Consider the following 11,817-nt stretch of genomic DNA (forward strand, 5'->3'; position numbering starts at 1 on the left):
ATTCTCCCCACTTCTTCCTCCTTCTCTTTCTTTTCTTTTTCAATAGGGTCTCTTTACATAGCCCTGGTTATCCTGGAACTCACTCTGTAGACCAGGCTGACCTCAAACTCAGAGATTCGCCTTCCTCTGACAGCCAAGTGCTGGACTTACAGGTGTGTGCCACACCCAGCTCTTGTTTTTCTGTGATGTCTTTTGATGTACAGAAATTCTAAGTTTTAAGGAAATAAAATCCTTTACATTTCCCCCTTTTATGAATGGTGGTTTGTGAGTCTATTTAACAAAATTCAAGCCACATTTTCTTATGTGGATTAAGGTGTCAACACATGAATTTGGGGAAGATGTAATTTACACATAATGCAGACTTAACATTGTAAAAGTTAACAGAAACCCTAATTCACAAATTAGCAAACTACGCCTCCATCTGCTAGTCCATTTTCTCCTGTTTTTTAAACATGGAAACGTAAATATGATAGATTACTAAAGTGTTAACACTGTGGTCCTTTTCATTAAGGCGTTCATCCCTAACACCCGGTGTTAACAATTATCACTCCCTTTCCTGGCTGGAGAGCTGGCAAAGTGGGTAAGGCACTTCCTGTACAGAGCTGCCAACAGAGATCAACCCTAGGTCCCATATACAGACTGAAGGGGAGAAGCAACTCTGCCAAGCTGCTGGCGAGACTGTTCTTTCTTCCCTGCTCTGCAACACCAACTTAACAGAACGACTGTCAGTTTCTGTTCTTGGCTTAGTGTGCTGTCTTCATGGCAATGCCACTCTGCCTTGAATCTGATGGAAGGAAATTTCTTCAAGGGCGTTCACCTTGTTCTTCAAGACTGTTGTGACTAATTCTGGCCATATATATATATATATACACACACATATATATATATCTTAATAAATGAATTAATGTTAATTAATTGTGCATATGCATATTTGTTGTTTGCTCATGTGTGTGTATGTATGTGCGTTTGTGTGTCTCTGTGTGTGTGCGTGTAGGCCAGAGGCTAACATCTGGTGTCTTCCCCTATCATCCTTCCCCTTGTTTTTTGAGATAGGGTTTCTTACTGAGCCTGAGTTCACTGATTTTACAAGATGAGTTCCCTAGTTCATAAGGAGCGAGAGTAACCAAATCATCCTAAATACATAAGAAAGTGCTAAACAGTTGCTCCAGTGGTAAGGGAAGGGCTCACTCACTACCCTACCCATCAGGGTACTCATCTTCAAACAGCACCGTGGTGACAGTCTCCTAATTTAAGTTTTATAGACTTTTTGGAAAAGTCCCACTTATCCATCAGATTAAAAGAAACATTTTATTTTGCTTAATTAAATGAGCAGATCTTTTTGATGTTCCCGCTACACAAGGACTATGTTAAGCACATGTTCACCATAGCTTAATGATGAAATGACTTTAGTCATTAAAAATAAATTCAGCTACATTGGGACTCTTGCTCAATGATCCCTAGTAGAAACCTACCTCACTATATCACTCTGAGGTCAGGTTTCATATCCACCCACTTCTAGGACTGACTTCTCAAATAGAGGCCATTTGCTGGTCAAGTGTGCCATTTCAACTCTCCCAAGGTTGCTTTGTAATTGGACAGTTCATTATAGGAAATGGAGCTCTTCTGCTCAGGAAAAGAAGTGGCTGAGGTCGGACTTTGCATATGCTTCCTTTTTGAGATACTGACCACAGAATTTGTTTATGACTATCTTTAGCACGAACAGGAAGCCTATGATGAAATGGATGAGGGGATTGAGTCAAACTGTTATAAAACTCAAGGGAAATGTGTTCCAGATGATTCAGTGGCTTACAAAGGGCCCTGGAAAACCATGACTGTCATAACACAGGCTTATTTTCTCAGTAGCAGGGAGGCCGTTGCATGCCAGCCTTTCTTTCTGTCCCTGCTAGAAGAATTTGGGTGGGACCAGAGCTTCGGTCTGCATGCAGAGAGTGTTTCTCTGTGGAAAAACCTGCCTTGTTTGTACAAAGGTTGAAGCAGGAGAACTGACTTCTCAGAAGTAGCCAGATCTTAGCCTTGACCATCATCGCGACTTGGATTTTTAACCACGGTGGTTCTATCAAGGAATTCTAAAGCAAGAGATGGGTGTCCGGGAGTGTGCTTCACATATTCATGTCACTCTGGGAGTAGCAAGCATCCTTTGCCTGTAATTCATTTCTTCCCAGTTCTGCTTCTTTATCGTGAGGTTTCCCCATTGTCAGTGGAGGCCAGGCTATGCAGTTACCTATGGCTGACTTAAGATTTGCTGATGGGTGGTGACAAAACCATTACCACAGGCAGGAAGAATGTCCTTCCTCTTCTACCTAGGGGACATGTTTGCCATGATGGCATCTCAGCGTGAGGCGGCAAGCATAGTCCCAGCTTGACTTGCAGCACAAATACAGATTTGTTCTTCTAAACCAGGACGATGCAACAGCAGGACTTATTTTAGCCTGTCTGGTATACTAGTGAATTGGCAAGCAAATACACACCCACATGGGTTAAACAGTCAGCTCAAGACTAGTGGAGGGCTGGGGAAGCCATGCGTGGCTTCTAAGACATGACCCTGACTCCGTATTATGTCTGGCAGGACTTGAAAGACATGTTTGTTTCCATCCACAACCGAGTCCTCATTGTGTTTGCAAGAACTTGTTGGAAGGAACTTGGCTTATTTTTTATTTATTTATATTTTGTAGAGAGCAATATAACTTTATTTTAGGAGGAGAAGGGGCATTTGCATTGCAAATAGTGTGACCAACCATCTAAGTCTCTTTGGGACTCAGGTTTTGCCGAGGGTAGTCTAGTCTATCAAGAAAGACTCAAAGTGGGACCTGCATCACTGGGATGCTGCCTCATAGCAACGTCTTAGATTTAGACAGCTTAGAGTCACATTGTCCTTTGCAATTCTTTCCATCACAGTGCTTTTATCACATTGTGTTGCATGTTCAGTGAACACGAAACTCTAAGCTCCAGAGACCAAGGGCCGACCGTTCCACTTTCTCCTCTCAGTGCCTTGCGGTACCTACAACCTCCGAAGAGCACAAGAGACACTGAGCAGATGAACATTGTATCTCAGATGCGATTAGCGTTTTCTCCCTTGAGGCTGTAATTGGTTTTTTTTCCCCCATGAGACCTTTTTCCTTTAAGTCACAATTGCACCCAGATGCCACCCAGATGTGAAGAAGGGTGGGAATCTTCCTTTGCTGTCGCTGCGAGCTTGTGTGACGTCTCTAGTGTGCCCATAGTATAAAATTACATAAACAAAGCCCCGAGTTTCAGCCTCAGTATTCCTTATTACATCGACTGAATAATTGAATCTCCTTGTTTGGTATTTGTTACAGACACAAGGTCATGGGACCACTGGTTATTGGAGGTTGTAGAGATATATGTTGTAAATTTGATTTAGCTATTTCTGGTCACTGGGTAGGTTGTGACTGAAGACCCAGGCTTCCCAAGTCTGCCCTCCCTTCCCTTGGGAATGCAGAGCAATGTGCCCTCCAAAACCAGAGGCAGGAAGAAAGTCTCCCCAGGGCACGCCTCACATTCATGCCCAGCTAAGGACAGCTAGCAGCAGATGAAGTAGTTAGCTCCAGAGAATCAGAACCAGATACCCTCCCATCCAACCTTCCACAGCAGCCTAAGAGGTGTGCCAAGAGTCTGTGGTTCCCGACTCCTCAGACCTCTCTGCTTTCATCTGTCATCTCTCCTAAATGACTAAGATTTTCTGAAATGTACGTTCAAGTCTATGAGGAGCCCCTGAGGTGCTGTGGGGACATCAGTGAGCTTGTAGCCATGCCCAGTCTGGGTTCCTCGTCTAGGAAATTGTTCTCAGTATGCTTCTCTTTATTTCTTCTTATATTGACTCGACTTCTTTTTTGTCAATTCCAGATATGTACAGACTGCATCCTGGTCACTTTCCCTCCCTCCTGCCCCTGAGAGCAGAGATGAAAATGAAATGCGGCATTAGAGTAAAGGGGGTGAATCACTTAGAAAAGATATCTGGCTCCTGACAGTGAAGACGTGGCAGCTGAGGTTTGTTAATGGGTGCTTGAGCCATTGCTGAATTCTAATAGAATGAAGCCATCCAGACAACCCACTGGGAACACGCCGTTGTCACCACACTTGGTTCTGTACAGCAAACAGTCTAGGCCATTAGGAAATGTCAGTCCTATTTATGTCCTGTTAGAACATGCCAACCCTCAAATCTGCAGCGATATTTACTGGGGCTCTTACACGAGCCACTTACCTTCCCCATACTCCTCAAGAAGCCCCTTCCTAGCACAACACCTGGATTCTGAGCATAAACTGTTTCGGTTGATAAAACTTATCAAAGGCCGATTTTAAAAATGCTTGTATGAGAAGAATACTCTACTATGTGGAATGCTGCACTGGCTTGCTCTCCCGGGTACGCTCAACCTGTTGTCTGAGAACCCAGGACCACCTGCCCAGGGATGGCATCACTCACAGTGGGCTCTCCCGGGTACGCTCAACCTGTTGTCTGAGAACCCAGGACCACCTGCCCAGGGATGGCATCACTCACAGTGGGCTCTCCCGGGTACGCTCAACCTGTTGTCTGAGAACCCAGGACCACCTGCCCAGGGATGGCATCACTCACAGTGGGCTCTCCCGGGTACGCTCAACCTGTTGTCTGAGAACCCAGGACCACCTGCCCAGGGATGGCATCACTCACAGTGGGCTCTCCCGGGTACGCTCAACCTGTTGTCTGAGAAACCAGGACCACCTGCCCAGGGATGGCATCACTCACAGAGGGCTGGACTCTCCCACATCAGTCAACAATCAAGGAAATGCCTGGCAGACTTGCCTACACGCAAATCTGATAGAGGCACATTGTCAATGGAGGTTTCCCTTAGTGGAACACTCAAACAGGCTATAAAAACCAGCCAGCGCACATGCCTGGGAAGGTATAAACAAAATGGAGACTTTTTCAATGGGAAAGAGCTCAACCTTCTTTTCAACATCGGCTTACTCAAGTGTTTCACCTTTGTTCTCTGTAACTCTGCTACTGATGAAAACCCGAGGGCTGGTGACTGAATTTAAGGACACCTAAGGCTAAAAGTACAAAGAAAATGTTAACACATAAGTAATGGTCCAGATACTCAAGATGCATATTAATGAACTTAATTATTATACCAGAGATTTTTGGTTGATGAGCAGGGCTTTGGACATACGAAATTATCACACAAATCATGGCCTTTGGAGGTATTGGATGCTTGCGCAGTTTATTTAACTTGCAAACAAATTTTATAGCATTTTTTAAATTTATTTTTATTTTATGTTAAGTACATGGATCTTTTTACCTGTGTTTGTGGACTCCTCTGGTGTAGTGCCCAAGGAAGCCAGGAGAGTGTGAGACCCCTAGGACTGGAGTTACAGACGGCTGTGAGCCACCATGTGGGTGCTGGGAATCTAACCTGGGTCCTCTAGAAGAACAGTCAGCTCCTAACTGCTGAGTCATCTGTCCAGCCCCTAGAACAAATGATTTTTAAACTAAATCATACCTTGGAAACTGGCCACATAGAACACCCAGGGCATACAGTGAACTCATTGAAGAAGGCTTTAAATTACGCTGTTATGGTAGAAAATGCAGGAGTTGGAAGATAAATGAAAAAAAAAACATTGCAATCTTATACACAGCTCTATAGCTTCTACATTTACTCAAAACATTGTTTAAAAACTAATACTGCGTGGTGGCTAATCTCGGTTGTCAACACACCTGTAGAGAAGGAGTCTCAGCTGAGGAGCTGCCTCCACAAGAGTGACCTGCGGCACGGCATGTCTGTGTGGTATTTTCTTCATTGATACAGGCGAGTGCAGCCCTGGAGAGTTTCTGGGCTGTCTAAGAGAACAAGCTGAGTGAGCCACGGGGAGAAAGCCAGTAGTTGCCATTCCTCTGTGGTCTGCCAGTTCCTGCCTTCAGGTTCCTGCCTTGAATTCTGACAGATTTGTGACACAGGTATCTTCGTTCTTTCTCTCTCTGTCCCTCCTCCCCCCACTTCCCGCTCTGCTAGACAACGTCTCACTCTTGGAGAGATTCCCCTGCTTCTGCTTCCCAAGCGCTGACAATAAACGGTGAGATTAAAGGTGTGTGCCACCACGCCCAGGCCTTTGTCTTCATTTTATGTCCGGAGAGTAGTTCACAGGGGTTTGCATGTAACTCACAGTCCTGCAGCGGTGCCTAGGTTTATCCCCAGGTGTGGCTATCTCATGGCGCCCGGTTTCCCAACCTACCATGACACCTCCCAGTTGTTCATCCTCACCCCCACTTCTGAATTTTGTACTAGGCAGGCAAATTCACCTTAACCTTGATCACAGTGTTTTGATTTTAAGATTCAGTTACTTCAGACTCAAATGTCTGTCCCATTTTCCTGTAGGTTTCTTCATTTCCCGAATTCTTGCAACTTAAAAAAAAAATGTAGCCCTGGCTATTTTGAAACTCACTTTGTGGATCAGGCTGGCCCCTGAACTTGTGTCTCTCCACCAAACCCTGACTCCTGAGTGCTAGGAGTGTACAGGTGTGTACCACCACATCTGACTTGCTTTGTGTCCATTTTAACTCAGACATTTCTTTAAAACAACAGGTTGATCTGTATGTAATAATCCGGTGCTCAGTTATGGGTACCCGGGCAAGATAATGTTTCCCAATACATTGCCAGCTCTCAGCAGGACATCTGGGTGTCATCAGCTCTTCGGCTGAAGTAGGCCATTTCCAGTGGAACCATTTCCAACTACAGTCAGTGGCCATGTGGCCACAGCCTTCAGGGAGCATGGTGTCTTGAGCTTTCTTAAGTCTGTTCATTTGTTTATTCAACAAGTATTTGAATAAACACCTTACCAATCTCAGTTTTGGTTCTTGTGGAGAGCACGGAATGAAGGATCCACGTCTCCTGTGTGGAGCATGCTGGGTAGATAGTTGATTCATACACAAATGGACGCCAGCTCCGGTAGCAAGTGCTATGCTGAAAAAAGCAAGCTAGGCAAAGAGGAAAAAGAAAGACTAAGATGAGTACATGCCTTTTTATCCAGGGTGTCCAAGGACGTTCCTGAGAAGGTAACATGTGAGCAGAATGCGAAGAAAACCAGAATTCAGGGAAGAATATTTCACCCTTCCCAACGCTGTGACCCTTTAAGACAGTTCCTCATGTTGTGCTGACCTCCAACTGTAAAGTTATTTTCGTTGCTACTTCATAACGGTAATGTACATATCTGTTTTCTGATGCTCTTAGGAGACCCCTGTGGAAGGGTTGTTCTCCCCCGTTCCCTAAGGGATCTTGACTAACAGATTGAGAACTGCCATTCTAGGCACCTATAACAGCAAAAGCGAAAGTTTTTCCGGAAGCTACTTGCCCGGTCTGAGGTAGGTCTATGTGGGTGCAGCGGCACATCAAGAGTGAAGGTAGTTTGGACAGATGAGGTGAGTTGTCTGCGTGGGGCTGGAGGTCAATGGTAATGTGTTTACCCGGTTAATGTGAGGCTATGGCTTCATCCTCAGTACCAACAAACAACAAAAAATAAAAATAACAAAACAGGTAGATCACATGTGGGCTTTTAAAATCGGGTCTTATTCTGCGAGAAACAGGGAGCCCTCAGGAGGTCACTCGGCAGAGGACGCAGGGATGTGGTAGAGGCAGGGAGGTTACTGAGCAGTTATTGAGAAGAGGGCAGTAGAGGTATGGATTGGGGTAACGGCAGAGATAGGGGCAAAATGGGATCAGATCTTGATTGTAGGTAGCACAGAAAAGAAAGAAGTACATCTAAAACCAAGGTTTTCAGCTTGGGAAACTGGAAGCATTGAATGCATGGATGGTTGCCTATTATTGAGTTGAAGAAATAGTGTCACAGTGGTGGTGGTGGCGTGTGATGTGTGCATGGACACGTATGTTTTCATATATGGTGATGTGTGCATGAGAACGTATGTTTTCATATATGGTGATAGGAAACTAGGACCTTTGTTCTGATTAACTATATCTTTGGATACATCATATGAGTAAAGGTATCCAGGGAAGAGGGTCGGGTTAGCGTTCATCCAGGCTTACACACATTGAAGACGTTCAAAGTCTAGATATCCTAGTGTTAAATGAGACCACGTAGATAGATTAGGAATTAAAAGGGACCGCAGGACTGAACCCTGGGGCATTCCAGTATACCACTTAAACTTGAGAGATAGCTGGGTGTGGAGTGGTGCATGCCTGTAACCCCAGCAATTAAGGGGGAACCATGAGAATCAGGAACCCTGCTACACAGAATTTGAGACTAGCCTGGGCTACACGAGACCTTGTGGAATGACCTGAGGCTGCTCTGGCTCGAGACAGGCAGCAGGGCTTCCTTTTACACCTGCGTTTGTCCCTTTCTTGTGCCTACACATGCACCTTCTTTTCGTGTGTCTTTTTCTAAGATTTCTTATGCTGCACCACCTGCTTCTGTCTCCCCCACTGAACTATGAGCCTTTGGAGAACAAAGACCTTGTTACAATTGTCTGTAGATGTCACCTCAGAATGATGCCTGGGTCATGGCAATAATAATTATTTGTTATATCATAAAGGACATAGCAGTGTTCACTTTTGTACCCAAGATATTCTGTTATCTGTGAACTACTACAGTAATGAGAGCAGAGTGAGCTGACCTAGGGCATCTGTTGAGCAGAAACTAAATGACAATGACTGTCCCCACCCGTGGGTAGACCGTGGTGTCCACACGTTTTACTCCACTCCTCTCTTGTCCAGTACCAGATTGAAGTCTATTTTCTCCACAACGCATCTGCTGGTTATCCATGTCACAATCTGTTAGTCAGTCCTTACCTAAGACATAGCGCTGGCACCGCAGCTGGACGTGTGTGTGCCTGGACTTTATAGTTCTTCCTTTGCTGACCACACTGAATCCTTAGGAATCACATCCTTCATAAAACAAACCATTTTCTACTTTGTGACGATGGTGCCGTTAAAATTAAAGGCTGACCAGGGACTTAGTATCAAATAAAGTATAGTCTTGATCAATAACTTGTGAGAACTACAACTATCATCCTCTAAAGCATAAACCTTACCAAGTTCCATATAAAATAGCCATAAACACACCCAGTTATACAAGAGGATCAGGGATGCTATAAAATGTATGTAAAGACTATAATTATACCCTGTGCTGTAGGTTTCTCCTAAACCAAATACGTATATTAAGATGAGTGTTTGCAACATATTAACAAACAATAGTGTGTTCTTTTTATAAAGACCTAATAGGTTATTGGAGGATTATTTGGGCCCATTAACTAATGATCACTCCTGCCAAGCTGGAAGTGATTGCCTTGCACACTGTATAGGCTATTCTCCCCAGAGCAGAGGCTTAGCAAGTAATCTTGTTGATCCTTCGTTGCATTCAAATTAGTAGGATTGAGGAAGGTTTCCCATCTATTGTTTAAGAAACAGCTGGTATTAGAATTCTCTAGAGGAATGGAACCAAGAGATTACATGTATTGGATTGGATTAGTTACATGATTGGAGGCTTGGGAGTCTGATGATAGTCATTTATACACCGGAGAGGCACAGACTTAGTAGTTGGTTAATGCTAAAATCCAAAAGGCACAGCAGCCTCGGTGTGATGCCAAAGCTTGGGAGACCTCTGGATGTCTGCTTTGAGTCCACACAGAGAGGATGAGAAAGATGGAGCCCAGTGGCCATGGCCAGTGGCACCAACAATAGGTTTACCTACTGTCTGGCTTTCTCTTTGGAAGTATGTGTCATCCAGCTCCCCTACTGTACCACTGAGTTGTGTTTTCCCCAAAGTTATTGTCCCATATGCCAATCTTCTCTGGAAATACTCCCTCAGACCTTCACTATTTCTAGGCATCTCTCCATCCAGTTGAGAAGATTGGTCTACAAGCCTTCCCTGAAAAGACGTGTTCTGCTCCATTCTTCTTGGGGCTGGATCTTCTTTTCATAATTCTTATTATGGGAGTAATCAAACAATTAAAGAAAACTACTACTAATAATAGGGTCTTCAGAATATCTGTGACAGGCGTTCTAACAGGCCTGACTATCCTTGCATGGACACCAACAGGACAAGGAACTTTGCTGAAGGCCTGCTGTCTGCTGGTGGGCCTGACATGGGGCTCAGGAGACACTGGGAAAGTGTCTGACTTGACCTTTAGGGAGTGCTGTGAGGTGTGGGTGTCAAGGAGACAGTGCCCAAGACTAGTTTTCCTTGGGGTGGTAGCAGACTTGGTGACCTTCTTTTAGGTGTTTTTGGTCATGTGGTGAATGGCTTTGTAATCAATACTGATCTGGAGAAAGGTATGGCATTTGGAGAAGGTTATATAAGACATCTCTCTTTTTTTCTATTGAAATCTGAACATTGAAACTTACTTTATGTTTAATTAAGAAAAATCCATGATCCCATTGAAAACATGAATATGATGATATGTGGGGTGAAGTCATATGTAATATGGAATCTAATTAAGGAAATACAAGGCTGGGACAGCAATGGGGAAGGAGCCTCTAAGGGTGGACCATTATCTTCCAAAGAGGAACCAGATTGACTATGCCCACTCAGATATATATGTTTTAACTACTATTTTCTCTCAGAGTGTTTATGTTGACAGAGATTTCTGTCCTGCCCATTCCTACAGCCGTTCACAGTCCCAAAGAAACACACAGAGGCCTATATTAATTATAAAATGGTTGGCCTATTACCTTAAGCTTCTTATTAACTCTTACATCCCACATTAACCCATAATTCTTGTCTGTGTCAACCACATGGCTTAGTGCCTTTTATCGGCAAGGCAGTCACATCTTGCTTCCTCTGTATCTGGGTGATGACTACAGACTGAGTCTTTACTCTTCCCAGAATTCTCCTGTTCTCGTTGCCCTGCTGATACTTCCTGCCTGGTCACTCTGCCTATACTTCCTGCCTGGCTACCAAACAATCAGCATTTTATTAAAACAATAAAAGTGACAAATCTTTACAGGAAACAAGACCATTATCCCGGAACAGCACTCAGGCAACAAATGGTGACAACATGGAGAACTGCAGTCACAAAAGACCTGAGAGAGCTTGGGAGGTAATTCTGGACACAAAAGAACAGAGTTAAGCATGGCTTCTTGGTAGCAGTATTTTCTCAGGTGGGCTCTGTTAGCTAGAGGCAAGTGTGTGTCTCATTTAAGAGAGGCTTCCTGACTTAGCTTTCATTGCAAAATCCTTGCAGTTCTTTTTAAGATTCCCTACCATGCCTTTCCAGCGGTGACGACCTCCCTACGAGAACATGCCTCTCGCAAAGGATCTTCTTCATCCCTCTCCAGAGGAGGAAAAGAGGAAACACAAGAAAAAGTGCCTGGTGCAGAGCCCCAATTCCTATTTTATGGATGTGAAATGTCCAGGATGCTATAAAATCACCATGGTCTTTAGCCATGCACAGACGGTAGTCCTGTGTGTCGGCTGCTCCACTGTCCTCTGTCAGCCTACAGGCGGGAAAGCAAGCCTGACAGAAGGATGCTCCTTCAGGAGGAAGCAGCACTGAAAAGCACGGGATTCGAGATGAGTGGGAACCATCCCAATAAACACATTTAGGATATATATATATAGCCCCACCACAAAACAGTTAAATGATGATTATGAATAGCCAACAGCGTAGCAAGGATCTTGAAACTCCATAGCATTGTGGCGATAAACATGGTGTTTATAGACTCTGAAAGCTAAGGAATGGGGTGGATCCAAACATCAAAGCCCTGGCTTTAATCCTAGCCATAACGCTTAGCAAACTCAAGACTCATGTGTTCAAAAAAAGAGAGAGATACGGTAAAGATAGATTCAAACAAA

General features: G+C 44.2%; 1 protein-coding gene across 1 annotated transcript; it reads left to right on the forward strand.

Annotated features, from left to right (window-relative positions):
- The first annotated feature begins 11,245 nt into the window (after window positions 1-11,245).
- On the forward strand, window positions 11,246-11,562 carry LOC102002861 (40S ribosomal protein S27-like). Its single transcript, XM_005357905.3, has one exon. The coding sequence runs from the start codon at window positions 11,264-11,266 to the stop codon at window positions 11,516-11,518; it is 255 nt and encodes an 84-aa protein (XP_005357962.1). The 5' UTR covers window positions 11,246-11,263; the 3' UTR covers window positions 11,519-11,562.
- Window positions 11,563-11,817: the final 255 nt, after the last annotated feature.

The sequence above is a fragment of the Microtus ochrogaster genome, chromosome 24, assembly GCF_000317375.1.
Source record: "Microtus ochrogaster isolate Prairie Vole_2 chromosome 24, MicOch1.0, whole genome shotgun sequence".
Lineage (NCBI taxonomy): Eukaryota > Metazoa > Chordata > Mammalia > Rodentia > Cricetidae > Microtus > Microtus ochrogaster.